This window comes from Manis pentadactyla, chromosome 5 (genome assembly GCF_030020395.1).
Source record: "Manis pentadactyla isolate mManPen7 chromosome 5, mManPen7.hap1, whole genome shotgun sequence".
In the NCBI taxonomy this organism is placed as follows: Eukaryota; Metazoa; Chordata; class Mammalia; order Pholidota; family Manidae; genus Manis; species Manis pentadactyla.
The window spans coordinates 145,784,061-145,811,900 of record NC_080023.1 but is presented as its reverse complement, the minus strand read 5'-3'; the positions used below and the strand labels follow the sequence as shown (position 1 = coordinate 145,811,900).

Below are 27,840 nucleotides of genomic sequence, written 5' to 3'. Positions count from 1 at the left end.
ACCAAACAGATTTCAGTGTATTAATTTTGTGTCCTGCAACTTTGCTGAATGCAGTTATTAGTTCTAATAGTTCTTTGATGGAGTCTTTAGGGTTTTCTATGCATAAGGTCGTGTCATCTGCAAATAGTTACTGTTTAGCTTCTTCCTTACCAATTTGGATTTCTTTTATCTCTGTATTGTCTGATTGCTGTTGCTAGGACCTCCAGTACTATGTTGAATAAAAGTGGTGAGAGTGAACATCCTTGTCTTGTTCCTAATCCTGGAGGAAAAGCTTTCAGCTTTTTACCATTACATATGATGTTACCTGTGTGATTGTCATAAATGGCCTTTCTTATGTTAAGTATGTACCCTCTTTACCCATTTTGTTGACAGTTTCTATCATAAATGGATGCTGAATTTTATCAAATGCTTTTTCCACATCTGTTGAGATGATCATGTGGTTTTTAACCTTTTTGTTAATGTGGTGTATTATTTTGATTGATTTACGAATGTCGTACCAGCCTGCATCTCTGAAATAAATTCGACTTGGTTATGATGGATGATCCTTTTTATGTGTTTTTTAATTAGTTTTGCTAATATTTTGTTGAGAATTTTTGTATCTATGTTCATCAGAGATACTGGTCCATATTTCCTCAGAGATACTGGTCCATATTTCCTTTTTTTGTAGTGCCTTTGTCTGGTTTTGGTATTAAAGTGTTGCTGGTCTCATACAATGAGTTTGGAAGTATTCCCTCTTTAACTTTTTGAAATACTTTAAGAGGGATGGGTATTAGCTCTTCTTTAAATGTTTGGAAGAGTTCACCTGTGAAGCCATCTGGTTTGGGAGTTTTGTTTGTTGGGAGCTTTTTGATTACCAGTTCAATTTCATTACTGATAATTGGTCTGTTCAGACTTTTTATTTCTTCCTGGTCAGTCTTGGAAGGTTGTATTTTTCTAAGAATTTGTAGATTTCTTCAAGGTTGTGCAACTTATTGGCATATAATTTTTCATAGAATTTTCTAATAATTCTTTGTATTTCTGTGGTATCCATGTGACTATTCCTTTTTCATTTCTGATTTTGTTTGTGTCCTCTCTTTTTTTCTTGGTAAGTCTGGCTATGGGTTTGTCTATTTTGTTTATCTTCTCAAAGAACCAGCTCTTGGTTTTATTGATTTTTTTTTCTATTATTTTATTCTTCTTTATACTTTCCATTGTGATCTTCATAATGTTCCTCCTTCAGGTAACTTTGGCTTTCATTTGTATTTCTCTTTCTAGTTTTCTTTTTTATTAAGGTATCATTGATATATAATCTTATGCTCAGGTTTCACATGAGCAACATTGTGATTACTACATTGTTCCCTATTATCAAGTCTCTACCTCACCCCATTACAGTCACTGTCCATCAGCATAGTAAGATGCTATAGATTCACTACTTGTCTTCTCTGTGCTATATTTCCTTCCCTGTGCCCCCCCATATTATGTGTGTTGGTCACAATAACCCTTAATCCCCTTCTCCCAGCCTCCTCACCCACTCTCCCCACTCCCTTCCCTTTGGTAACCGCTGGTCCCTTCTTGGAGTCTCTGAGTCTGCTGCTGTTTTGTTCCTTCAGTTTTGCTTTGTTCTTATACTCCACATATGAGTGAAATCATTTGGTACTTGTCTTTCTCTGCCTGGCTTATTTCACTGAGCATAATACCCTCTAGCTCCATCCATGTTGCAATGGTAGGATTTGTTTTTTCCTTATGGCTGAATAATATTCCGTTGTGTATATGTACCACATCTTCTTTATCCATTCATCTACTGATGGACATTTAGGTTGCCTCCATATCTTAGCTATTGTAAATAGTGCAGCGATAAACATAGGGGTGCATCTGTCTTTTTCAAACTGAAGTGCTGCATTCTTAGGATAAATTCCTAGGAGTGGAATTCCTGGGTCAAATGGTATTTCTATTTTTAGTTTTTTGAGGAACCTCCATATTGCTTTCCATAATGGTTGAACTAATATACATTCCTATGAGCAGTGTAGGAGGCTTCCCCTTCCTCTGCATCCTTGCCAGCATTTGTTGTTGTTTGTCTTTTGGTGTGAGGTGATATCTGTCTCATTGTGGTTTTAATCTGCATTTCCCTGATAATTAGTGATGTGGATCATCTTTTCATGTGCTTGTTTGGCCATCTGAATTTCTTCTTTGGAGAAGTGTCTGTTCAGATCCTCTGCCCATTTTTCAATCAGGTTATTTGCTTTTTGGATGTTGAGGCATCTGAGCTCTTTATATATTTTGGATGTCAACCCCTTATCAGATATGTCATTTATGAATATATTCTCCCATACTGTTGGATGCCTTTTTGTTCTGTTGATGGTGTCCTTTGCTGTATTTCCATTTATGAGTGTGCTCTTTAATTTCTCTCAGGAGTGTCTTGTAGTTTTCAGGGTATAGGTCTTTCACTTCCTTGGTTAGGTTTATTCTAGGTATTTTATTCTTTTTGATGCAATTGTGAATGGAATTGTTTTCCTGATTTTTCTTTCTGCTGGTTCATCATTAGTATATAGGAGTACAACAGATTCCTGTGTATTAATTTTGTGTCCTGCAACTTTGCTGAATTCAGATATTAGTTCTAGATTGGGGAAGTTTTCAGCAATTATTTCTTCAAAGATACTTTCCCTTTTTCTCTTCTTCTTCTGGTACCACTATAATGCAAATATTGCTCCAATTGAATTGGTCACACAGTTCTCTTAATATTCTTTCATTCCTATAGATCCTTTTTCTGTCTCTGCCTCCGCTTCTTTATATTCCTGTTCTCTAATTTCTATTCCATTTACCGTCTCCCCTACCTCACCTAATCTGCTTTTAAATCCCTTTTAAAAACATAGTTTTTAAAATTGTGTGTTTCATTTCAGCGACTATATTTTTCAAGGTGTCTGTCTCCCTCCTGAATTTATTCCTTAGCTCTTGAATATTTTTCTGCAGCTCCTTAGCATGCTTATGACTTTTGTTTTGAATTCCTTTTTGGGAAGATTGGTGATTTCAGTTTCACTGAGCCCTCTTTCTCGTGTTTGGGGGATTTTGGATTAAACAAGTTTCTTCCACCTAATGGATAGTGAGAAATATTAGGTTTGTGTAGGCAGGGCCTTCTAGTGCCCAGAAGCTCTGCTCTTTGGAGCTGCCTAGCACCTGGAGTGATGGTGGTGGTCACAGGCGAGGGTGCCGTTGCCTACCCTAAAGAACGAGCTCTTTGCTGCTTCTCAACCACAGTGCCTGCCTCCGCTGTCAGTGCCAGTGAGCCATGTGCAGGGAGCATCCTCTGGTTAATCCCCTAAGCTGCCATGCGCGGGGCTGGCCTGGAACAATGGCATGGGTCACAGGCAAGCAGTGCCAATGCCTGCTGGGAGGACAAAGCCCTTTCCTGCTTCTGAGCTGCAGTGCCTGCCTCTGCTGTCAGGAACCGTGAGCCACTCTCAGGAAGCAGCCTCTGCATTAAGCCACTGTTGTTGCTGTAGGCAGGGCTGCCCTCCAGCTGATCTGGAGCAATGGTGGTGGCAGCGGTGTTGTGCACAGGTTCCCATGGGGAGGCAGAAGTGGCAGGCTGCTGGTGGGTGGCCTTGGGGCTGTGTTGCCATCTAGGGGAAGGAGCACCTGAAGCTCCTGAAAGTTCCCAACCTGCTGGGCTGAGTGTGCCAGGACGATTTTGTCCACCTGTTCCTTCTCCTGAATCCTTGCCTTTTTAGCAGTCCTCTCACTGTTGGGAAGTCTTTCAAAGCACCTTCGTTTCTTTTATCCCAGAGCAGCTGGTTGTGGGAACTCTTTTGCCACAAGTGGCTGGAATCTCAGTCTCTGACTTTGTTTTTCAACCCCTCTAATCTCCAGAGCACCATGCAATATGGGTTTATGATCCCAGCATAGATTTCTAGGGCTGGGTATTTAGCTGTCCTGGGCTTCTACTCCCTTCTCGCTCTGATTCTCTTCTTTCTGCCGATGACTTGGGTGGAGGGGAGTCCTCAGGTCCCACCGGGTCACGGCTTTATTACCGTTTCCATGAGATGTTCTTTGTTCCCGAAATGTAGACTGGCTGGTGCTATCTTATTTGTGGTCACTCTTTTAGGAATAGTTGTATTTGCTGTATTTTCATATTATATGCAGTCTGGGGAGATATCTGCCTCACTTGTCACACCGCCATTTCTCGCCCCTTTTTTCTAGTTTCTTTAAATGTGAGTTTACACTGTTTATTTGGGTTTGTTCTTGTTTCCTAAAGTAGGCCTGTATTACTATGTACTTCCCTCTTAGAACTGCTTTTGCAGCATCTCACAACTTTTGGACTGTTGTATTTTTGTTTTCATTTGTCTTCATATATTGTTTTAATTGTGTTTTAATTTGGTCATTGATCCATTGATTATTTAGAAGCATGTTGTTTAGCTTCCATGTGTTTGTGGGCTTTTTTGTTTTCTGTGTGTAATTTATTTCTAGTTTCATACCATTATGGTCTGAGAGGCTGCATGATGTAGTTTCAATCTTTTTGAATTTATTGAATCTCTTTTGTGGCCCAGTATGTGATCAGTTCTAGAGAACATTCCATGTACACTTGAGATGTGTATCCTGCTGCTTTTGGGTGGAATGTTCTGTAGATATCTGTTAAGTCCATCTGATGTAGTGTATTGTTCAGTGCCTCTGTTTCCTTATTTATTTTCTGTCTTTTTGATCTATTGATGTAAGTCATGTGTTAAAGTCTCCTAGTACGAATGAGTTGCTATTTTCCCCTTTAATTTTGTTAGTTTTTTTTTTTTACATATTTAGGTTGTCCTATGTTGAGCTCTCAAACGTTCATAATTGTTACATCCTCTTGCTGGACTGACCCCTTTATCATTATGTAATGTCCTTTTTCTTTTGTTACTTTGTTTTTAAGTCTATTTTGTCTGGTATAAGTACTGCTAATCTTGTTTTTTCTCCCTATTATTTGCATGAATTATCTTTTTCCATCACTTCAGTTTTAGTCTGTGTATATCTTTAGATCTGAAATGAGTCTCTATATAGGTGGGACTTGTTTCCTTATCCATTCTGCCATTCTGTGTCTTTTGATTGGTGCATTCAGTCCATTAACATTTAAGGTAATTGATAGGTATGTACTTGCTACCATTTTATCAATTGTTTTCTGGTTGTTTTTATAGTTCCTCTGTGTTCTTTTCTTACTCTTTTATAATCTCCTGTTATTTGAGATGTTTATTTTTAGTATTGTGATTGGATTTCTGTTTTTAAACTTTTTGTCTATCTATTACAGGCTTCAGGTTTGTGGTTACCATAAGGTTCGTGAATAGCTTCCTAACTATTTAACAGCCAAATTAAGTTGGTGATTGCTTTATTTCAAGCACAATTTAAAAGTAGTCCTTTTTATTCTTACTCCTCCTGCACACTTTATGCATTAGATGGCATAATCTGCATTTTTTGTGTGTCCTGACCAATTTTTGATAGGTGGTTTTACTACTTTTGTGATGTTTTAATTTTGTACTGTTTGATAAGCATTTGGTCTTATCATTGCTGCCTTTATTGTCGGTTTATTTTGACTGGTGAAAATTATTTAGGCTTAACATTTCCATCTACAGAAATCCCTTTAACATATCCTGTAATGCCAATTTAGTGGTTATAAATTCTTTCAGGCTTCATGTAGCTGGGAAATGTTTAATCTCTCCTTCCTTCAAATTTGAACGATAATCTTGGTGGCTAGAGGATTCTTGGTTGAAGTTCCTTTTGTCTCAAATTTATTAAATATTTCATGCCACTCCTGGCCTGTAAAGTTTCTGCTGAGAAGTCTGCTGATAACCTGGTGGGGTTTCTCTTATAAGTAACCTTTTTTCTCTGGCTGCTTTTGATACCCTCTCCTTAACCTTAATCCTTGTTTAATATTATATGTCTCGATGTTGTCTTCTTGATGTTCCTTTTGTTAGGGGCTCTCTGTGCTTCCATGGACCTGGGTGTCTATATCCTTCCCCAAATTGGTGAAGTTTTCAACAATTATTTCCTCAAAGAGACTTTCTATCCCTTTGTCTCTCTTCTCCTTCTGGTAGCCCTGTTAATGCAAATATTGTTCCATTTGGAGTTGTCACATAGTTCTCTTAGCATTCTTTCATTTCTAGAGATTCTTTTTTCTCTCTGTTCCTCAGCTCCTTTGTTTTCCTGTTCTTTAATTTATATCTCACTGTCTCCTCTATTTGCAGCAATCTATTATTCATTTCCTCCATTGTATATTTCATTTCAGTTACTGCATTCTTCAGCTCTGAGTGGCTCTTTCTCAGTTCTTCTTTCTCTTTGTTGAAGTCCTCTCTGAGATCTTCAATACTTTTCTGCAGGTCAGTGAGCCTATTTATGACTGTTACTTTGAAATCTTTATCAAGAAGATTGGTGACTGCTGTTTCCTTTCACTTAGTCCTCTTTCTGGTGTCTTACCCTGTAATTTTGTTTGGAACATATTCCTCTTCCTCATCATTTTGTTAGGGTTTCTGTGTTTCTTCCTTTTTATTAGATGGATCTGGTATGCTTCTTGGTTTAGAGAATAATGACTTTATGAAGTCCTGTGTTGCCTAGAAGCTCAAAACTCTTTTCTCTCCAGTGCCTGGTTCTCCTTTGTAGTGAAGCCCCAGTTGGTGTTGATGGGCTATGGGTGGGCCCACCTTTCTGTCCATCTGCCAGCAGTGGTCTGTCTGAGTCCTCTCCACTGATGGCAGTTTGCCTCAGCCAGCCTTTGTGATTGGAGCAGTGGGGTTTTTGCTGGGATCGTTGTGGGCGGGACCACCCTCTGCCTGCCCTGCAGTGATGGCAGCACTGCTGGGCTAATGCGGTGGGTCGTGCAGGTGCATGGCACCAGGCTGGGTTGCTCACCAGAAGGACTGAGTGCTCAGAGCTAGCTCCTGCATTTGCCTCTAATTGGGCTGACAGGGCTGAGAGAGCTGGGAAAGCCTTCCTCTTCCCACCAGGCAGTGCAGTAGGGAAGCACTAGGGGCTGAGCTGCCAACGAGGGGGATGGAGTGGTTGAGGCTCCTGAGAGTGCCCAACTTGTTGGGCTGAAGGAGGGCTGGGGAAGTGTCCTCCACGTGCCCTTTCTCCTGCAGAGAGAGCTCCATCCAGCCCCACTAATCACCAAACTCCAATGCAGTGTGGACTCATGTTCCCAGAGGAGATTTCCAGGGCCAGGTGTGCAGAGTTCCTGAGTGCTTATCCCTTCCCTGCTCTGTTCTCTCTCCTGCTTGTGGGCTGGGATGGGGGAAGGGCTTGGGTCTGGCTAGCACCTCTGCCATCTTACCCTTCTCTTTGTGGTCTTTCTTCACCAGGTGTAGGTGGTCTACTCTTTATGTTCAGGTTGTTTTCAGGGTTAGTTGTATTTGCTGTAGTTGTTTCCTTGGTTTGTATGTGGGAGGAGGTTTTCAACTTGTCTTCCTACTCTGCAATTCCCTGTTCACCTTGCCAGTTTCCTTTATGGATTTTCTGTTTATGTCTTCTGTTCATTTTCTGTTTATGTTACTGATAGGAGTTTTTTATGTATTCTAGACACTAAAGATTGATTATATACATTACAGATATCTTCTCCCAGTCTTTCGTTTATCTTTTAACTGTGGTGTTTTGTGTGTTTTTTTGTCTTATAGTCTTCCATTTTGACATGGTTAAAGTGATCAGTATTTTCCCTTTTGACTTTTACTTTTTATGCCCTGATTAAGAAGGCCTTCCTCACTTGAGCATTATCAACACCTCTCTTATATTTTCTTCTAATACTTAAGTCTTGTTTTCTATATTTAGATATTTTTCCATCTGGAATTTAATTTCATGAATGGCATAAAGCTAAGGATCTAATTTTATTATTTTAGGTGGAAAGCTAGTTGTCACTACTTATTAAGCTCTCTATTCCTTTTGACATGTAATGCTTCCTCTGTAGTTAGTACATTGTGCTGCTGTAGACATGAGAGTCTGTTTGATTTCACTCGTTTTGTATGAGCTCCATATGATGTTATTTATATTGATCTTAATAAATTTTCAGTAAGGTAGGGAGACTTTCCATGTCTATCCTTTTCCAGAGTTGCCTTTATTGTCCATGGACTTTAACAAATTTAATATTTATTACATTTTTACTCAAATTGAAATTAATAAAGCTTCTTTCTTTTAGAGGAAGAACAGGGTGTGTTAGATTCAGCTGTTGGTCATGAATAATCAGTAGTGTTGATAAATGGGTGTCACCTATTATAATACACAAATCTATTATTTGTCTGGGCTTAAGTTTCAAGCACTGTCTTCAGCTCAGAGGCCAGAATTTAAATCCTGATTTAAACTGGTTATTTTCTGTAAACAGTATTTGGTCAAGATATTTCCATGCCCTCTAATATAGTGGGTTATAAAGCTGACTCATAAGATGAGCCATGGTGTGAAGAGGTCCTGGATTGAAGTGAACAGAAAGTGGTGATTGCAGGCGAACTTTGTTCCACTCACTATTGCTTCATAACAAGTCACCCCCAAACTTAGTGACTAAAAATAGCAACAATCATGTTATTATTCCTCCTGGTTTCTTTTGGCAGGAGTTAGGAAAATTGCGTGGCTGGGTAGTTCTGGCTCTAGGTCTCCTAAGGAGTTGTGGTCAAATAGTGGCTGGGGCTGGATCAGCAAGGGGCTGGCCAGGCATGTCTTAGAGGAGACGTGGTCTTTCTGTGTGGGCTGGTTTTGGCTTCTGACACACAGTATGGCAGCTCAGGACACTCAGTCAGTGCAGATGGCTGCTGATAGCTTCAGAAGACAGAGGTCCAGCTGACAGGCAGAAATGGCTTTGCCTCTTTTGAGCTAGCCTCATAAGTCAGGTGGCATCACTTCTGTCACATTCTGTTGGTTACAAACTGAGTCACAAGCCTGTCTAGATTCCAGAAGGGAGAAATTAGACTCCATCTCTTAATGGCAGGTGGCACGGTTCATTGAGGAGTGTTGCAAGTGTATTGAAACATACAGTTTGCCACAATCTCTGAATTTATAAATGCATCTTGAGGTCCAAACAACAGACAAGTGACTTAATAAACCTTGAACACAACTTACTTACATGTTGAAGACTGCCTGTGTGGTACAATAGCTATTATACAAACAGTGCAAAAGAAGGCTAGATAGGAGAGCTGAGGATTAAAAGAAGACCCAGGAAAGGCTTTTGAAAAGGAGAGGATGGGGTTGGGTATGTGAGACTGGATGCGAGGGGGCATTCAGGGATCAAGAGACTGCATGGGCACAAAGGAAAACAGGTGCTTGGTGTGAGGGGCAAGTAAGGAGCTTTACATACCCACAGCAGAGAGGATAAGGCAATAATCTAGAGGGACAGCTGAAAAGGTACCTCAAAAGCTTGTGGTGCAGAATTGATGCAGAAGGAAATGGAAGGTCATTGCAGGTCTCAGTGCCTTTTACTTTGATAACATTTTGAGACGAGTTTTTGAAACAGTATTAAATGAAGCTTTTTAACTTGAATTTTCCTTAGATGTGATTGTAGTTGTCAAATCTGAACATGAGTTAATCTTGTTGCAGTGTCCTGTGCCCTTGTGTCGAGGGAAGTCATTTACTGCTCTTCGTAGCTCTCCTCTCACAGTTACAATGGACTGGCAGTCAATCAAGTAAGCAGACTGTTCAATAAAAGGCAGGTTTTAGATCTCTCATACCACTGAGTAAATCTATAATATTTTCCTGTATTATACTATGATACTTATCTGTAGAGAGTGATAAAGTATGTAATAAAAGGTTTCCTTGAATAAGAGTTTATGTGTTGGAAAAATGGTAATTGTCTTTATTTGAAATCTATATCAGATTCCAGAAAAGATTTAATTTGCAAGTATTAATGTATTAATTACATGTATGTATTAGTAGTATATTAGTTATATATATAAGTTATTCAGTGTTCTTTTACTACTGAGAAATAGATCATTTTATATCTTATTTATGTGACTCATTGAGCTGGATGTAGAACCCTCTCTAGGAAACCTGACTGAAACAGAAGAGTCTAGGGAAAAGTGAGGTAGGCTGCTACCAAGCCCTGTCCTTGCTTGAACACCTTCTGCCCGGTAAAAACCAAGACCAACATATATAATAATTAACCGTGCACTATCCTGAGACCTGTACAAAACACTCCATTTTATAAAAGAGGAAATGTTTAAGACCCAAGTGTGATCTGTGCCGTCTTAGTGGGGCAGCCTGGTTTCCACCTCATGTCTGTAGGACTTTCCCCACTGAAGAGGGAGATGAGGGCCTCAGAGGTGCCGTAAGGTTCACAATAGGATAGATGTGTAGACGATCCAGGGCAGTTTAATTATTTGAACAAAATTTCTTTGCTTCTGGGTAAAAATAACAGACAAGAAAATAGCTTAAATATTTCCATTGGATTTGAAGGATGATCTACTGATATTAGGAAATGAAACTGAGGGGTAGACTATTGAGAAAGGCCATTTTAAGTCCTTTCTTGAATCTTTAAAAGTAAGGTATTTTTCAAGTTCATTTTAAATGAGTTATAGTAAAATTTTAACACAGGATTAGCTTACATAAGTAATTGTTTTAGTCTATCTGTATATACACACAACACTGTTTGCCCTAAATGAAAAATCTCCTTCCTCCCATATATAATAGGTTGAATATAGATTTTTTTCCTGAGGCTTAGCTTGGGATGGCCATAAGGAATTAAATTACTGTTTCTTAACTAGTGCATTGAAACATTGGGATGCTTGAAGGAGACAGCTTTTCAGTGGATATCAGAAACTTCAGAGTTGCAACAGTCCCAGTTCTAGCAGTTCATCTGATGAAAACAATCATGATAGGTGCAGAAATAGCTTGTTGAAAGTATATTACCACAGTGTGGATATCAAAATATTGGGAACAGCCTAGACATCTGAACAAAATATTATAAGGAAGATGGATTATTGTGTAGGTACTAAATAGTATGTTGCAGGAGAATATTTTGAAATGACATCAAAAAGTGTTTACAGTGTATTTACTGATAAAGCAGGGCACAGAATGTTACCTGCTGCAACATTCTGACTTTATTATTTTTTTAATAGCAAGAAATATAGAAACGTGTTGAGAATATACTGTTGGGGAGGTGAGGTTAATTATTTTTTCTTTCTGTTTACCTCATTAATTTTTTCCAAGGGGAACATAGAAATTCATACCCTTTTAATAAGAAAAGTCTACAAATCTGATTTTTTAAAACAAGGCAATCTTAGCATGTTGTGGCTTTCTGAGACTTCTCCTTGCAGTCCACCAGATGTGCATTGAGGGTGAGGATGTTGGCAACTCTGGAGCAGGATTAGAAGTAGTGCAGGTTAAGTGGGTGCTGGTGCCTGCCCATGATCTGAAAAGAATAGGAGGCTAATCTAGATGTATAATGAATGTCTTCCAAAGTTGTTATTTGAATGGTCACTGATTGTACAGATATTCATTATTTAAGTGATTAAATAAAGCTTTAAAATAATACATGTAAATGCTTTTAAAAATGCCATCAGTATAGAAAGCCACGGTTCCTACAGCTTATTGTTGCCCTAATTTTAGATAACATTCTTAAGTCTCTTTCCTTTGGTTTTACTCATCCACTCTGTATAAGCTGAGGACGAGGACATTGGAGGACATTAGTACGTGCTTTCCCTTTTCCCTTCTCCCTCTAGACTTTTTTCAAGTATGATGTTACTTTTATAATGTCAAGGTTTACTTCTGTTTTCCAATCATAATTGTCTCCTTTATTTTTATAGGTCATATCTAACAAAAACAATAAATAGCATTTACATTTTTATGATAATATGTAAATATTGCTCAACAAAGAACCAAAGAAGGTGATCAAATGCCAAGAAAAGGAAATTGAGTTTTTGTCACTAGGTTGTTTTTTTGTTTTGTGCCCCTTAAAGGAAAATGATCAAAATCATTTTTGAAAAAGCATCAAAATCAAAACGGATAATTTTTTCTTATACCCCACTGAATTATCCCATATTTTAATGTGCTTCATATTTGGACTATAATATCTTATTTAGCACTTTTCCCACCCTTTGCAATCTGTTTATGTTGTTTTGAAACAGTGAGACTACATCTAATTTCATCTTCATCAAGCTTGACCCTGATAGGTCCCTTTCTCCTGGAGCTGTCTTTGATTGTAGAAATACCTCTCTTCTCTGTTTTCTCTCTTTGGGCTTCCTATCAGATACATCCAGTTGGGTTGTTACCTGTCTTTTACCTTTCTGTGTGCCCTTTATCTTTGTGCTGTTTTCTAGATTTCTTTGGCTTTTTCTTGTATCCATTCTATAAGTGTTTCATTTTTATATACAGTTTTTAATTTTCCTGATCTCACACTTGTTTACCAATAGTTTTTTTTTTTTTTTTGGTATTATGAATTTTGTTGTTGTTGTTATCATTAGTCTACAATCACATAAAGAACATCATGCCTACTAGGCCCCCCCTCACCAAGTCCCCCCCACAAACCCCACTACAGTCATTGTCCATCAGCGTAGTAAGATGCTGCAGAATCACTACTTGTCTAATAGTTCATTTTTATAGTAGTTAATTCTTGCTTTATCATGGTAACATTTTCTCAAAACTCTCTGGCAATCGTTTGTTTTTAAGGTTCTTTCCCCACCCGAGTTGTATGCATTTCAGCCTCAAATACCTGATGAAGAATGAGAAATTATTTGGTGTAGGTAGGATAGGTGTCCTTTGCTCTTTTGTAGGTAGGAGCTTTTCCTCATGAGGCCTCACCCCTGGAAAGAAGGTAGGGGCTTTGACTACCAGGTTTTGCTTTGTAAATTGGGTTCCTCAAATGCCAGAAAGAGGAGGCTTTATTTTGAAGCAGTGATGTCCTTACTGGATACTGTAGGGCCCCCTCACAGAGTAGATGGGTCCATTTCCTTAAAACAGTGCTCTGGCTTTTGCCAGGTGGTAAAGCCTGGGTGGCTTTGCTGGGATTCTTCCCTACTGACCTGTCCACTCACCTTCCAAAAAATTCCTGAACAGCTAACCTATGACTGGTCATTTAATTGGTTATCCTGTTTTCTTTCAGCCATCCACTCCCGCTCTCAATTTCCTGCCAACTCCAATTTAGAAGCCTCTCAAGAGCTCTGCTTAGAACATTGGCTTCTATTTCTCTTGTCCCTTGTAACTTTTTCCTGTGTATTCTGACTTCATTTTCTTTTACTGATCAGTACTTACCCATTTGCTATTTTCTAAAATCTCATTGTCTCTTGTTTCCTGATGATACCTCTGCATATCCAAAAAATTCTCTCTTTTAGTGACTGTCAGAATGGTGGTCATTTGAAGGGAAGGTAAGCAAAGGCATATAGTCATCCTGTCATCCTTAACTGGAAACTGATGAAGTAATTCTAGATACACTGTTGAAATAAGTTTTTCTAACTAATGTGCCCTTTGTCTTAGCACTTTGTCAATGCTGAATAGTTAATATGTTGAAGAAATAACCAAAAGTCAGTATATATACTGACTGAAAATTGTTTAACTTTTCAGAATCCAGGAGCTGATGTCTGATGATCAGCGAGAAGCAGGTCGGATTCCACGAACAATAGAATGTGAGCTCATGCACAATCTTGTGGATAGCTGTGTCCCCGGAGACACAGTGACTATTACTGGGGTTGTCAAAGTCTCAAATGCTGAGGAAGGTATGGTTTAACTCTTTTCTCATTCTGATTGTCCCTCAGTAATGTGTCAGTATTTGTCTTTTCTCTTTTTAAGGTATTTCTAAATCTCCACTAATTGAGGGAGTCCTTGTTTCTTACACAGTTGAAACTGTCCTCTAAAGTAAAGGTTTATTTGTAGCTCACTGTGCCTTTGCATTCTATTTGAATCTTTGTAGAAAAATGAAAATACCAAGAATCTATTTCATACGTTGAAATTTATAGGTTCTCGCAGTAAGAATGACAAATGCATGTTCCTTTTGTACATCGAAGCAAATTCTGTTAGCAATAGCAAAGGACAGAAAACAAAGACTTCTGAGGATGGGAGTAAGCATGGAACGTTGATGGAGTTCTCACTCAAAGACCTTTATGCCATCCAAGAGATTCAAGCTGAAGAAAACCTGTTTAAACTCATTGTCAAGTATGTATGGGGTTATTTGAAGTTTTATTACCTATGTGCATGTTAGGGTACTCTTGGCTACAAGTAACAAAAAACTAGTCAAAAATAGCTGCAAATTACAGTTCATGGGCCAAATCTAGCTAACTGCCCATTTTTATATTCCCCTGAGCTTAGTTTTTACATTTTTAATGGCTGAAAAAAATAAAAAGTATATTAACTGATTGCACAAAATTGTATGGAATTCTGATTTCACTGTCCATAAATTAACTTCTTTTGGAGCACAGCCACATTCATTCATTTGTATAGTATCTGGCTGCTTTCGAATTACAGTGGCAGAGTTGAGTAGTTGTGACAGAAAATAGCTCACAGATATTTCTGTCTGCTTCTTTACAGAAAAGTTTGCTGGCCTCTAATTTAAACAATAAGGAAAATTTACTATCTCACAGAAGAAGTTTGTTATTCAACAAAAGATTAATGGAAGAGTGAATTCCAGGCATTTCAATTAGTTATATGTAGGGGGTTGTTTGTTTACTTTTATGAAGCAAGAGATTCACATAGAATTCTCATTCAATAAGTATTTAATAATATTCTTTTATTTCCATGTTATTGCCATGCAGTAGAAAAGAAGCGCAAAGTAAAGGCATTTTTGCTTTAGTGATTAAGAGCTTGTTCTGGAGATAAACTGAAGTTAGAATCCTGCTTCAGCCACTGCTGGTATGATCTGGGGCATGTTAACTTAATATCCCCTTCATTTTGATCATCTTAAAATGGAAATAATACCTCAGAAGGTTGTTCTGAAGATTAACTGAAATTTTCTAATGTATAATGTAATTAACACAAAATGCTGTTACTTTTAAACTTTTTGGACAGTTTTTTGGATAAATTGGCAGAAATGGGAAATGATACAGACTGAATAGTAGGTGTACTTCAGAGAGGTAAAGAACTGAGATTTTGAAATGCATTGTATTGGGAAAATTTACCCTTTCTTGCTCTGTTTTCACCTAGACTTACGGCTCCAGGAACATTTTGACACTTTCTCTTTCTACTTTTAGTATGTTAATTAGCCAGTGGAGGCTGTAGAGTTCCTTGGGGGTTCTCTGTCCTTAAACCTTCAGAGATTCCCCCTCAATAGCCATCCAAACCCACCCTGGGACAGAGAGTGCTCTGGGCTAGGGTAGGACTGTGATCTGGTGGTAAGTGACTGTGGTGAGTGGTCTGTGAGCAGGTGACAGAGGAGTAGCCTGGTTGGGATCAAAACCTCTCTTTGTTTCCTCTAAACCAAAAGTAAACATTTGCAGTGGTCTTTCTGCCATACTTACAGAAGATGAGTTAGTAGGAAAAACTTGGATTTTCTTCCCACAGTTTGCTTTTACATTTAGTTCTAAGTTTGTGATTTCAGCATCAAAACTAGAATTTTTCATGGTCTTCCATTTGTTAATCTTAATCTTGCAGGGGTTGCAGACTAGGTGGCTGCCTGTTTTTGTAAGTAAATTTTAGAACACAGCCCAGCCCATTCATTTATATATTGTCAATGGTTGCTTTCACACAACTTGAATAGTTGTGACTCAAACAGTAAAACTGAAAATACTTTCTGGCCCTTTAAGAAAAAGTTTGTGAACCCTTGCTAGATAAACAGTTGGAGGACTGTGAAAGGAGAATGGAGAAGACAGTGGAAGGTTATGTTTAGTTTAGGTTCCTTTCGAAGCAATGATTTGAGTAAGTATAGTTTATTGGGGAATGGGGAAGTAAGGCAGAAGGTCAGTGTATGGTGCGTCCATGAATAGGTTACTTGTAGCATCTGGGGCTTAATAGATAACTTTTATAGATACTTAATAGTATTGCGGCTGGGGTACTAGACTGTGTAGAACTAGCCTCTGTCTTGTTTCCATTCAAGGACCTAGACTCGGGGCTACTTATGGGAATGTCAGATAACCTAGCATTTTTAGCTTGCCTGCTGATGATGCTTCTGCAGCTGTAGAAAGCCTTTCGGCAGACAGGTGCAGGTGTCTGTTAGAAAACTAGTAGCAATTATGCAGAGCATGCTGGACCATGAGTGCCAAGGGGATATGGCAGGACACCGACCTCTGTGTTTACATATATTAAAAGGGTTAGTGACTCAGTTTACTCTTGATTCTATGTCTTCCATTCTGTCCATTTTTGTTAGCTCCTTGTTTATATCATGGATAAATATAAATATACTCCTTTATATTCATATATGGTCTTATTGATGCTGATCCTTTGAATTGAACTGAAAAATGAAATTTTACCCCATCTTAAAATACTGTTTACTCAATTCACCCTTCAGTGTCCTTTCAGTGACTTGGCTATATATATCCAAAGCTATCTGCTCATGTAAGATACAACGTAATTCTGTATCTTAAGGTGGAAGACCATGATTATGATGCATTTTAAAGGCTAGTAATGTAAAAAGGTCAGTATGTTTGATTTATTTAAAATGCTTTATAAGTATCCTGTCTCCCTTATATAGGCATTTTTAAAGCTTTCTTCCCTTTATAGATAAACCAAGAATTTTGAGAAATTTACTAGAATAAAATTTCTTGAGTTCGGGGATATAAAGTTTTTTTGTTGTTTCTTGATTCTGAATAAAGCAAGTTAGGTTATAAAGTAGATCTACTAATGGATCAGTGAAGTGTAAATTAGAATTTATAAGTTGTATTCTGTTTTTCAGCTCACTTTGTCCTGTCATTTTTGGTCATGAAGTAAGTATTTTACTTCATCTTTACTCAAAAATGTATAAAGTTGGCAAAAAATAAAATATAAAGACTTCATAAAAAAATAGATAATTTCTGTTGACCAGTTATTCATATTTTAATATGAATCACTATTCTCCATAAGTGAATGAATGATGTGAGATGCAAACTACAGCTTCTTGTAAGAAAAATCTGCTTACCAATTAGAGTTAATAGGAATGAGCTTCTTTTAAAGTTAAAGTGACTCCAGACACTAAATAAATGTTAAAACAGAAACTAACAAATGTTTCTCAGTTTTGTGGAATGGATTCATTCCTTACAAGTAGGTCTTCACTCAGTGATTTTAAAGATACCTCTTTGGTTTTATTGGCATTTTAGTTTTTGCTTTTTAAATGTTTACATTATAGAAGTTTGTATTTTTAGACTTAATTATCTTAGGAAAAAAAGTTAAGTTCAGTCAGGTTTTTAAAAAATCCCCAAATAAATGTGGCAAACATAGGAGGAGCACCCCTTTTGTTAGTTATCTTTATGTTTCCCCTCACATCCTCACCCACCCACCCACCATCTTCTTTCATACTTGAGCTTGTTAAAGCAGGTTTGGCATTAGCACTCTTTGGAGGAACCCAGAAATATGCAGATGACAAAAACAGAATTCCAATTCGAGGAGACCCACATGTCCTTGTTGTTGGAGATCCAGGCTTGGGAAAGAGTCAGATGCTGCAGGTAGGATATCAATCATCTAGTATTTAATGTTGTGTGACTAATTTACAAGTGAATTTTCTCAAAGCATGTGGTGTTTGTGTCCTAGAGATTATAGTTTATCTAGTGGTATAAGTGAATTGGGGTTTGTATAATAGGTCACTTGTATGTGACCATGCTTTCAAATCGAGCCAGTCTTCTGTTACACAGGCTGTGCAGACATGCTGGTCCATTGAGATGCCCACTATTGTGGAATGATAACTATGTCTCTAACCCCCTTTTTTTCTATCAGCTTTACTAGTCTTTATTGTTGTGACTTCACCTATGAATAAAATAGTTCAAGAATGTAAAGCAGGATAACTTATGCTCTTTTTACACAACTATGTAAACACTTAAGGGCTTTAGGAAGAGTCTGATAAAGTTAAGAGATTTATCTGTTTACATCTCCACTGCTGTTCTCTGAGTCTAAACCAAGGCAACTTTTACAACCAACATCTGGTTGATCCCCAAGAAGATCCTGTCTGTCAGTCAGAGCCTGTCTACGGCTTATGGTGGCCCTAGAAGATTCTGCTTGTTGGAATGTTTGTGGTTTCTTTGGAGTGACATCCAATAAGATGGCCATAATGTCCTTTCTAGGAATGTGAATGTCCTTCAACCCCTTCTTCCAGTGATGTAGAAAAATATGACCAGTCCAGGGGTCTCTTTGATAAGTGTAGTCCTTTGGCTACTGAATCTTTGTCCAGGGTTGGGAACCCTGGTTGCATATCATAATCACCTTTGAAGTTTTTTGAAAATCCTGGGGCCCGCCCAGGCAATTGAATTAAGAGTCTCTGGGTTAGGGTCCTGTTGTCTGCATGTATATAATCCTCCACATGGGTGATTCTCATGTGCAGCCACAATTGAGAACTACTTTGATCTCATCATTGCATTATAAACCCACTGTCCTTCATGTCAAGAGATTCACTATGGTTGAGTGTTAAACCAGTTACCATTTTCATTCCTAATCTGACATTTCATCCAGGTTTCTGTGCTCCTTTTAACTAGCTTGGCCTACTTCTTTTTAAGTTCAGTTCTGAGCCCCTGATATAAGCTTGGTAACAGAGGTACAATTTACCCTTTGTAGGCGAAACAAAATTGATAAAAAAAGGAAAACAGGATACCTAAACAGTATGTATGTAAAAGGTGCACGTGGAGATCTGAATTATTAGAACTTCCTTTTGTGTCTTTTTATCACTGGGTATGTGTGTAACTTTTGGATTAGTGTATTACATGTGAGTCTGGCTTTACCTCCCCAGTGTTTGATTATCTGTGCAAATAAATGTTATGAGTAATTTATACATGCAATATATGAAACTTCCATTTTTCTCTTTTACTCCTTTTTTGCTTAAGAAATACCTCTTTGCAGGTAATGGTTCCCAAATACATTGGGTACTGAACAAGTTTTAATACCAAGAAATGAAGTTGGTAGGTTTTCATGTTTTTTATACCTGGAATAATATCTTTAAAACTCTTGACTCAATTTAAAAATAGAAGCTCTAATATTACGGAAATTAAATGCTGTAAACAGTGGAGGGTATTGCATTTAATATGATAGCCCTGCTAAGTCAGGGTTTTTAAAAATCAGGCTAACACTAACAGTTATGAGTTGCTTACTTTGTATTTTTAATCTCATTTTCCTCTGACCACTTAGTAAACCATCATACTCTCAGACTAACAAATATGAAATTACAAGTGAGAAAAATAATGATAGCCACTGTGTATAAGCTAGGCACCATAGGATCACTTGGATCATGCACTGCACAAGTCCAGAATGCATTATCAACATAGGTAACAGGATGGGCTCTGTCTCCTTGCTCTGGGCACTTCCTGTGTGCTAGGTACCAGGGTAAGTGCCTTACATACACAATCTCATTCGTTCCTCAAGGCTATATGTGATAAAACATAAGGAAGCTGAGGAGGCACTAGTTCTAGAACAGCACAGCTGGCACATGGTAGAGCCAGGGTTTAAACAGGTCTGCCTGACTCTGGAGGTCCATGCTTTTAACTGTTGTGCTGTTTTAACTATTTTTCTGACCTGCCATAGTTTGCTTACTCAGTAGGTTAGCATTATTGAGCCATTTTGTTACTTGATATTTAAGGAAGCATTGGAGCCTTCAAAATTAAAATCGGTGCTCACATTTTTGCTATTTGAACTTGAAAATGAAGCATGAAGTGGAATTGTGTAGAGTATTCACATGACCACAGGCACCAGAGTCAGGCTGTCTGTGTTTGACTGAATCCTGACTTCACACCTTCATATTTGTGTGAGTTACCCACTCTCTGCAGGCCTTGATCTCTACAGCAGTAAATGGGGATGTAATAGTACTTTCCTCTGAACTGTGGTGGTGAAGACTGTACAGTAAGGCTCTTAAGAGAATAGCTAGCATATGGGTAACATTTCTGAGCAATTACTATTAGCTATTATTTCCCTTTTACTTGGGCTGATTCTCTTAAACTTTGTTTCTTTAGGCAGCATGCAATGTTGCTCCACGCGGCGTTTATGTTTGTGGTAATACCACAACCACCTCTGGTTTGACTGTAACTCTTTCAAAAGATAGTTCCTCTGGAGATTTTGCTTTGGAAGCTGGTGCTTTGGTACTTGGTGATCAAGGTAAGATGACTAAAGGGAATAATAATTAGTCATTTGGAGGCAGTTTTTTTTTTAAGCTTTCCTTTTTAGTTAATTTCTTTACATTATGTTCAAAAGGCAATTGGACAGCATTTCTTCATGATTGAGTTGAGAATGAGTGCTAGAAAAAGTTAACTGGAAATATAGCACTATTATTTTTATTTACACAGTTGACCCTTGAACAACATAGGAGTCCCCACCCACTGCACAGGTGAAAATTCATGTATAACATTTGACTCCCACAAAACTTAACTACTAATAACCTACTGTTAATCAGAAGCCTTACTGATTACATAAATAGCTAACACCTATTTTGTAAGTTATATGTATTATATATTGTATTCTCACAATAAGCTAGAGAAAAAATGTCACAAATCTCAAAAGAAATTTCTGATGTTTATTGAAAAAAATATGCATATAAGTTGACCCATGCAGTTAAAATCCATGTTGTTCAAAGGTCAACTGTACTGTAAAATTGGAACGGGTACTTAATGTCATTCATTTTCAGAATCTTGAAGCAGATACAATTATGTGTAAAAATCAGGTCAAATAGGTACAGCTCCCTTCACTTTCCATGATATCAACCATCACATTGTGATCACCTGTTTCAAAGCCTGTTTTAAAGTTTTATATTAAGCTCTGTGTAGGGTGGGATTTGGTTTTCTTGTTAACTGCAGCATTCCTACTGTCTAGTACCCAGATGTACAGTAAATACTTACTGAATTCATTATTATTACTTAGCTCAGTATAATTCTACGTGGGTTGGAAATGAAAATAAGGTGAATGCCATCTTTTGCTCTCAAAGGACAACAACAATTTAGAACTGTTACTTTAGAATTAGAAGTTTTGCTGTAATTTTAACCTATCTCATTGAGTCTTTTCAGGATTTAACTGATAGTTTCTAAGCAGTCCATTTGAAGGGCTTAGAAAGAAAGAATCTCCAATGCGGCTTTGCTGCTCAGGTTTCTCTCTGTGAGGCTTTAATTCTATTTGAGAACATGTTCCTGTGCATGTGCAGGCAGTGCCCAGGCTCCAGTCCAGTTGAGGCTGTTATTCCTTCCAGTTTGACAGTGAGCTCCACATTTCTACATCCAGTTCCTTCCATCCATGTTTGACAAGCTGATCACTGTTCCTTCCTTGGAATACTTTGTCTCCTTGGTTCCCAGGACACTACACTCTTCAGATTTTCTTAACTTCATTCATTATTCCTTCTCAGTCTTGATTTGTTCTTAATCTCCTCAACCTCTTAACTCATTGGCACCTCAGGGTGCTTAGTTTTTGTACCTTTTTTCTTCTTGGTCTATGCTTACCTCCTTGGTAATCTTATTAGACTCATGGCTTTATCTGCCTATATGCTGAAAACTTCCAAATTTTTCTCTCTTCTTCCTTGAACTACAGGCACATATTTCTTGTTGCCTCTGATTGTAGTATCTCCATAACTTTCTCAGACTTAACATGTCAAAACCAAAATCCTGATCTTCCCCTTCAAACCTGTTCTAATTACAATCTTTCCTGTCTGATAAATGATAAACCCATCCTTCTACTTGCTCAAATCAGAAAATATGAAATCATCCTTCATTTTTTCTCATACCCTATATCCAATCTGTCTGCAAATCTTGTTGGCTCTCCCTTCCACATATATCCAGTATCCAACCTCTTCTCAACACTGCTCTACCTTGATCCAAGACACTGTCATCTCATGGATTATTACTGTGATCCCCTGGCTGGCATGCTTCTGTCCACCTTTGTCCTTCCTATTGTTTTTGATAGAGCAGAACAATCCCATTCAAATTTAATCAGATTATTATTCTGCTAAAAACTCTCCTGGGGCTCCCATGTCACTCAGAGTGCTCAAATCTTGATACTGGCTCAAGGCTGTTCACATTCTGGCCTTTAATCACCTCTTTTGCCTCATTACCTACCACTTCCCTCTTAGTTCCTCTCCAGCTACACTGACCTTGCTATACCTTGAATGCCACCAGCACTCCAGGCACATCACATTCCTGCATCACAGCCTTTGTGCTTGCTATTCTCTTTGCCAGGAATGTTCTTACCCAGATATGTCTGCAAGACTTGTTCGCTTTCTTAATCCTAATTTTTTCCTCAGATGTCCTGACTACAGCAAGGCCTCCCCTAAACACCATATTTTAAATTGTAATCCTCATCTGCCAGTAGACACTATTCTCCTTACTCTACTTTTCGGCTGCACAACACTTACTACCTTCTAATACACTATGTCGTTTATTTTGTCTGCTTTCCTACACCAGGTAGAACAAGCTTTACAAGGGTAGAGAATTTTGTCTTTTCAGTGCTATATACCACCTGCCTAGGACATGGTACTCAGTAAATATTTGCTGAATGAATAAGTTCAACAAACATTTATCTGGTCATTTTATAGCTCAATTGAACTGACATATTTTTGCTAAGTTACCAGGTGAAGAAAATAATAAAAAGAAGATACTCATTGTCAAACTGTCAAATTTTCCATTAATTAGAATTTGAGGGTAATGTGGAGGTTTAGCTATACAGATAGCTAATGGGATTTAAGATGCAAATTGTTGAGCCCATCTTCAAAATATAGGTGTAGATAGGCCACACACTATGATAGTACAAGTAACACTGTTAAAATACAAAGGGCCATTATTCAATCAAGATCAGTTCTAGAAACAAATACAGGCTCCTAAAATTCTTACTGAAAACTTACAGAGAAAAAAGAAATAGAGCTGTTTTGTGTTTCCTTTCTTCAAAGTCTGATGAAATGACCAAAAGATGGAATAAAAAAAAAAAAAGACTTCCCATTTGTAGCCAAACAACATAAAGAGTTTACAATTTTCAAAGTTTTGATAATGGAAAAAAGATGGCGGCATGAGAAGTGAGGCAGAAACCTCCTTGTCCCCAAATCACATAAAACACAAAAATACAGCAAATACAACTAATCCTGAAAAAGTGACCTGAAGAGTGCAGAACAGACTTGCCTACCTCTGGGGAAAAAGAGAAGACCTCACAGAAAAGGGTAAAGTAGCAAAACTGCAATCCGGCAGGACCCAAGCCCTCCCCAACCCCAGTCTACAGGTGGGAGGAAGAGAAATGGAGCAGACAGGGAATAGAAGCTCAAGTTTGCTGAATGCCCAGCTGTGGAGATCTGCTCTGAGAACACGAACCCACATTACCTGGTGCTCTGGAGATTAGTGGGATTGAAAAGCAAAGACAAGTAAAATACCCAGAGAGACTGAGATTACAGCTGCTGTGGAGAACAGGTGTGCACAACTGACCCCCATGGAACAAAAGAAAGGCAGGCAGTTTGAAGAACTTTCCAGCAGTGAGGGGGTAGGGGCAAAGATTACACATAGGTCTCTACTCAGGTGAAAGGGCAGGTGGACAAAACCTTCCTGGCATGCTTAGCCCAGCAGGTTGGAAACTCTCAGGAGCTTGAGACGCTCCATTCCCCTTGGCAGTGCAGCCCCAAGGACCCCCAACAGCAGTACACTGCCTGCTGCTCCTTCCTCCTGGCAGATGTCGGCCCTCCTCACCTGCTGCTCTGCCATCGTACCAGGCCTGCCAGAGGGTGGCCCTGCCTACAACAGCTATAGGGGCTTAACACCAAGGCTTCTCCCTGTGTGTGAGACACACTGGACCAGCAGTAGAGGCAGGCTTACAGCCAGCAAGGCAGGAAACCCTCCCAGCTGAGCTCTTTTCTTCCCAACAGGTGCCGGTTGTGCTCACCTGCAACCCCCACCATTGCTGCAGGTGCACGGCAGCTTCAGAGAATATTTTCCCTGTTCAAGCAATCAGCTGATAGCCCACACAACTCACTACAAACAAGGCAAAAAGAGGCATGCACCCACTGCTCACCAACAGCTGACACTCTGGCACAGGAAATTGACCTGGGCACTAGACGGTGTCACCTATGCAAAGTTGTTATTCCATAGGAAACTGAAAAAATGAAGTGGCAAACAAATTTTGTCCAAACAAAATGACAAGAAAAAATGCCAGAAAGAGGGCTTAGTGAAACTCAAATGGACAATCTTGGTAATGACTTCAAAATAGAAGCCATAAACATGCTCACAGAGCTACAGGAAAATGTTCAAGATCTCAGGGAGGACTTCAAGAAAGATAGAAACTTTACAAAATACATTATCTGAGATGAAACATACAGTGGAGGTATTTAAAAGTAGATTAGATGAGGTAGAGAAGATGGTAAATGAAATGGAAATTAGAGAACAGGGAAACAAAGAAGCTGAGTCACAGAGAGGAAAAAGGATCTCTGGGAATGAAAGAATAATAAGACAGCTGTATGACAAATCCAAACGGAACAATATTCATAGTATAGGGGAACCAGATGAAGAACAGAGAAAAAGGGACACAAAGATTCTCTGAGGAAATAATTGCTGAAAACTTCACTAAGCTGGGGAAGGAACTAGTCACTCAGGTCATGGAAGTGCAAATCTGTCTGCACAAAGAACCCTAGGAAGACAACACCACAACATAATAATTACAATGGCAAAGATCAAGGACAAGGAGAGAGTACTGAAAGAAGCCAGAGAGAAAAAAGATCACTTATAAAGGAAACCCCATCAGACTTCTCAGCAGAAACTGTACAAGCCAGAAGGGAATGGCAAGATTATTTAATGTAATGAAGCAGAAGGGCCTCCAACCAAGAATACGTAACCTGGCAAGATTATCATTTAAATTTGAAGCAGGGATTAAACCATTTCCAGATAAGCAAAAGTTGAGGGAATTCACTACAACCAAGCCATCTCTACAAGATGGAAGGGCTCTAGGTGGAAAGGCTCCTAGGGCTAAATACTTGTCGCCAGAGAAAATAAACCCACAGTAAAGATAGTAGACCAGTTAATTACTAAGCAATTAAAATACTAAATCAACTGCTCACAAAGTTGGGCAAGGGTTACACAAAGAGTACAGAATATGACACCTGATATATAAACAGTGGAGGAGGAAGAAGAGGAGAAAAAAGCCTTTAGATTGTGTTTAAAATAGAGTAATAAGCAATTTAAGATAGACTGTTAGATACTAACAAAGTTACCCTTGAACCTTTGGTAACCACAAATCTAAAGCCTGTAGTGGCAATAAGTACATCTCTATCGATAATCACCCTAAATATAAATGGACTTAATGCACCAATCAAAAGACATAGAGTTGCAGAATGGGTATGAAAACAAGACCCATCTGTATGCTGCCTACAATAGACTTCAAAACCCAAGGACATACATGAAACAAAAGTGAAAGGATGGAAAAAGATGTTTCATGCAAGTAATAAGGAGAAAAAAGCAGGAGTAGCAGCACTTTTATCAGACAAAATAGATATCAAAAAGTAATAGGAGACAAAGAAGGAGATTACATGATGATAAAGAGATCAATCCAACAAGAGAATATAACTATTATAAATATCTATGGACCCGGATTAAAGATGGTGGTGTCAGAGGTGAGACAGGCCACCTCCCAAAACCACATATACTACAAAAATATAATTAATACAACTAATCCTGAAAGAGCAACAGGAAAGAAGGCTGCACCAGACTGAATACACCTGGAGAAAAGACCTTACAGAACAGGGTAACATACCAATGCTGTGATCCGGCAGGACACAAACCCTGCCCCCACCCCAGATCACCAGCAGGAGGAAGAGAAACGGAGCTGGGAGGAGTGGAGGCCTAGGACTGCTGAACACTCTGCCCTGGAGATCTGCTCTGGGAGCACCAACCTACATTGCATGGTGCTCTAGAGATTAGTGGGGTTGGAAAGCTAAAACAGGCAGAATACCTGGAGAGATTGAGATTCCAGCCGCTTGTGGAAAACAGGGATCCACATCGAGCTGCTCTGGGACAAAAGAAAGGCAGACAGTCTGAGAGACTTCCTAAAAGTGAGAGGGCTGCTAAAAGGGCAAGAATTGCACAGAACTTACTATTCAGGAGAAATGACAGGTGGACAAAATTGTCTGGGTACACTCTGCCCAGGAGGTTGGGAAATTTCAGGATCTTCAGGTGCCCCATCCCCCTGGCTGACTATGCAGCTCCAAGGCCCCCCTATGATACGCAGCCTGGTGCACCTTCCAGCCAGCCGACAGCGGGTCACAAACCGGCAGCCCCTTCCCTGGCATTAGGCCAGCCAGAGGAAAGCCTTGCCTATGGCAGCTACAAACGGAAAGCACAGAGGCTTACACCTGTGTGCTCGGCCCACTAGACAGTGGAGACAGGCATAGCAGCTGGGAAGCAGGAAGCAGATCTTTCCTCCCCTCAGGCACCAGTGCTGTTCCCCTGTGACCCCAGACATCACTCCAGGGGCTGAGCAGCTCCAGAGAGTAATGCTTCTGGGCACTAGAGGGTGCCACATACAAATATGAAACATCAAAGGAACCTGGTTCAAACCCAAATCCCACCAACACTAGAAAAAGGGTCAGGTGAAACTGAACTCATCAATCTTCCAGAAAGAGATTTCAAAATAAAAATCATAACCATGCTCCTGGAGGTACAGAAAAATATTCAAGAACTCAGGCAGGATTTCCAAATGGAGATTCAATCATTATGGAATACAGTATCAGAAATGAAACATACAATGGAGGGATTCAAAAGCAGATTAGATATAGTGGAGGAAATGGTAAATGGAATAGAAATTAGAGAAGAGGAATACAAAAAAGCTGAGGCACAGAGAGAAAAAAGGATCTCTAGGAATGAAAGAATATTGAGAGAACTGTGTGACCAATACAAATGGAACAATATTTGGATTATAGGAGTACCAGAAGAAGAAGAGAGAAAAAGGGATAGAAAGTGTCTTTGAAGAGGTAATTGCTGAAGACTTTCCCAATCTGCGGAAGAAGATAGTCTCTCAGGCTGTGGAGGTGCGCAGATCTCCCAACACAAGGGACCCAAGCAAGAAAACACCAAGATATATAATAATTAAAATGGCAAAGATCAAGGATAAGGACCAACTATTAAAAGCATCCAGAGACAGAAAAAAGATCACATACAAAGGAAAACCCATCAGGCTATCATCATACTTCTCAACCGAAACCTTACAGGCCAGAAGGGAGTGACATGATATATTTAATGTAATGAAGCAGAAGGGCCTTGAACCAAGAATACTCTACCCAGCAAGATTATCATTTAAATTTGAATGAGGGATTAAACAACAATTTCCAGATAAGGAAAGGCTGAGAGAATTTACCTCCCACAAACTGTCTCTTCAGTGTATTTTGGAGGCAGATATTGATGGAAGTGTTCCTAAGGCTAAATAGCTATCACGAGAGGAAATAAAACCACAATAAGAAAAGTAGAACAGTTAATTACTAAGCAGATGCAAAATTCAATCAACTACCCCAAAGTCAATCAAGGGATAGACAAAGAATACAGAATATGACACTTAATATATAAAGAATGTAGGAGGAAGAAAAAGGAGGGGGAAAAAGAACCTTTGGATTGTGCTTGTAATAGCATACTAAGTGAGTTAAGTTAGACTGTTACATACTAAGGAAGTTACCCTTAAACCTTTGGTAACCACAAATCTAAAGCCTGCAATGGCAATAAATACATGACTGTCGATAATCACCTTAAATGTAAATGATCTGAATGCACCAATCAAAAGACATAGAGATACTGAATGGATAAAAAAATAAGACCTATCTATATGCTTCCTACAAGAGACTCACTTCAAACCAAAAGACTAAAAGTGAAGAGATGGAAAAAGATATTTCATGCAACTAATAGGAAGAAAAAAGGA

General features: G+C 38.8%; 1 protein-coding gene across 4 annotated transcripts in view; it reads left to right on the top strand.

The window, feature by feature from the left end:
* The window catches only part of MCM8 (minichromosome maintenance 8 homologous recombination repair factor), a 62,904-nt gene that overhangs the window by 12,701 nt on the left and 22,363 nt on the right, over positions 1-27,840 (top strand). For all 4 annotated transcript variants that reach the window (XM_057502752.1, XM_057502749.1, XM_057502750.1 and 1 more), the window contains exons 8-13: positions 9,505-9,590; positions 13,462-13,613; positions 13,854-14,049; positions 16,718-16,748; positions 17,322-17,462; positions 19,947-20,088. In XM_057502752.1, the coding sequence (XP_057358735.1) occupies positions 9,505-9,590; positions 13,462-13,613; positions 13,854-14,049; positions 16,718-16,748; positions 17,322-17,462; positions 19,947-20,088 (748 nt within the window). The remainder of the gene's footprint in view (positions 1-9,504; positions 9,591-13,461; positions 13,614-13,853; positions 14,050-16,717; positions 16,749-17,321; positions 17,463-19,946; positions 20,089-27,840) is intronic.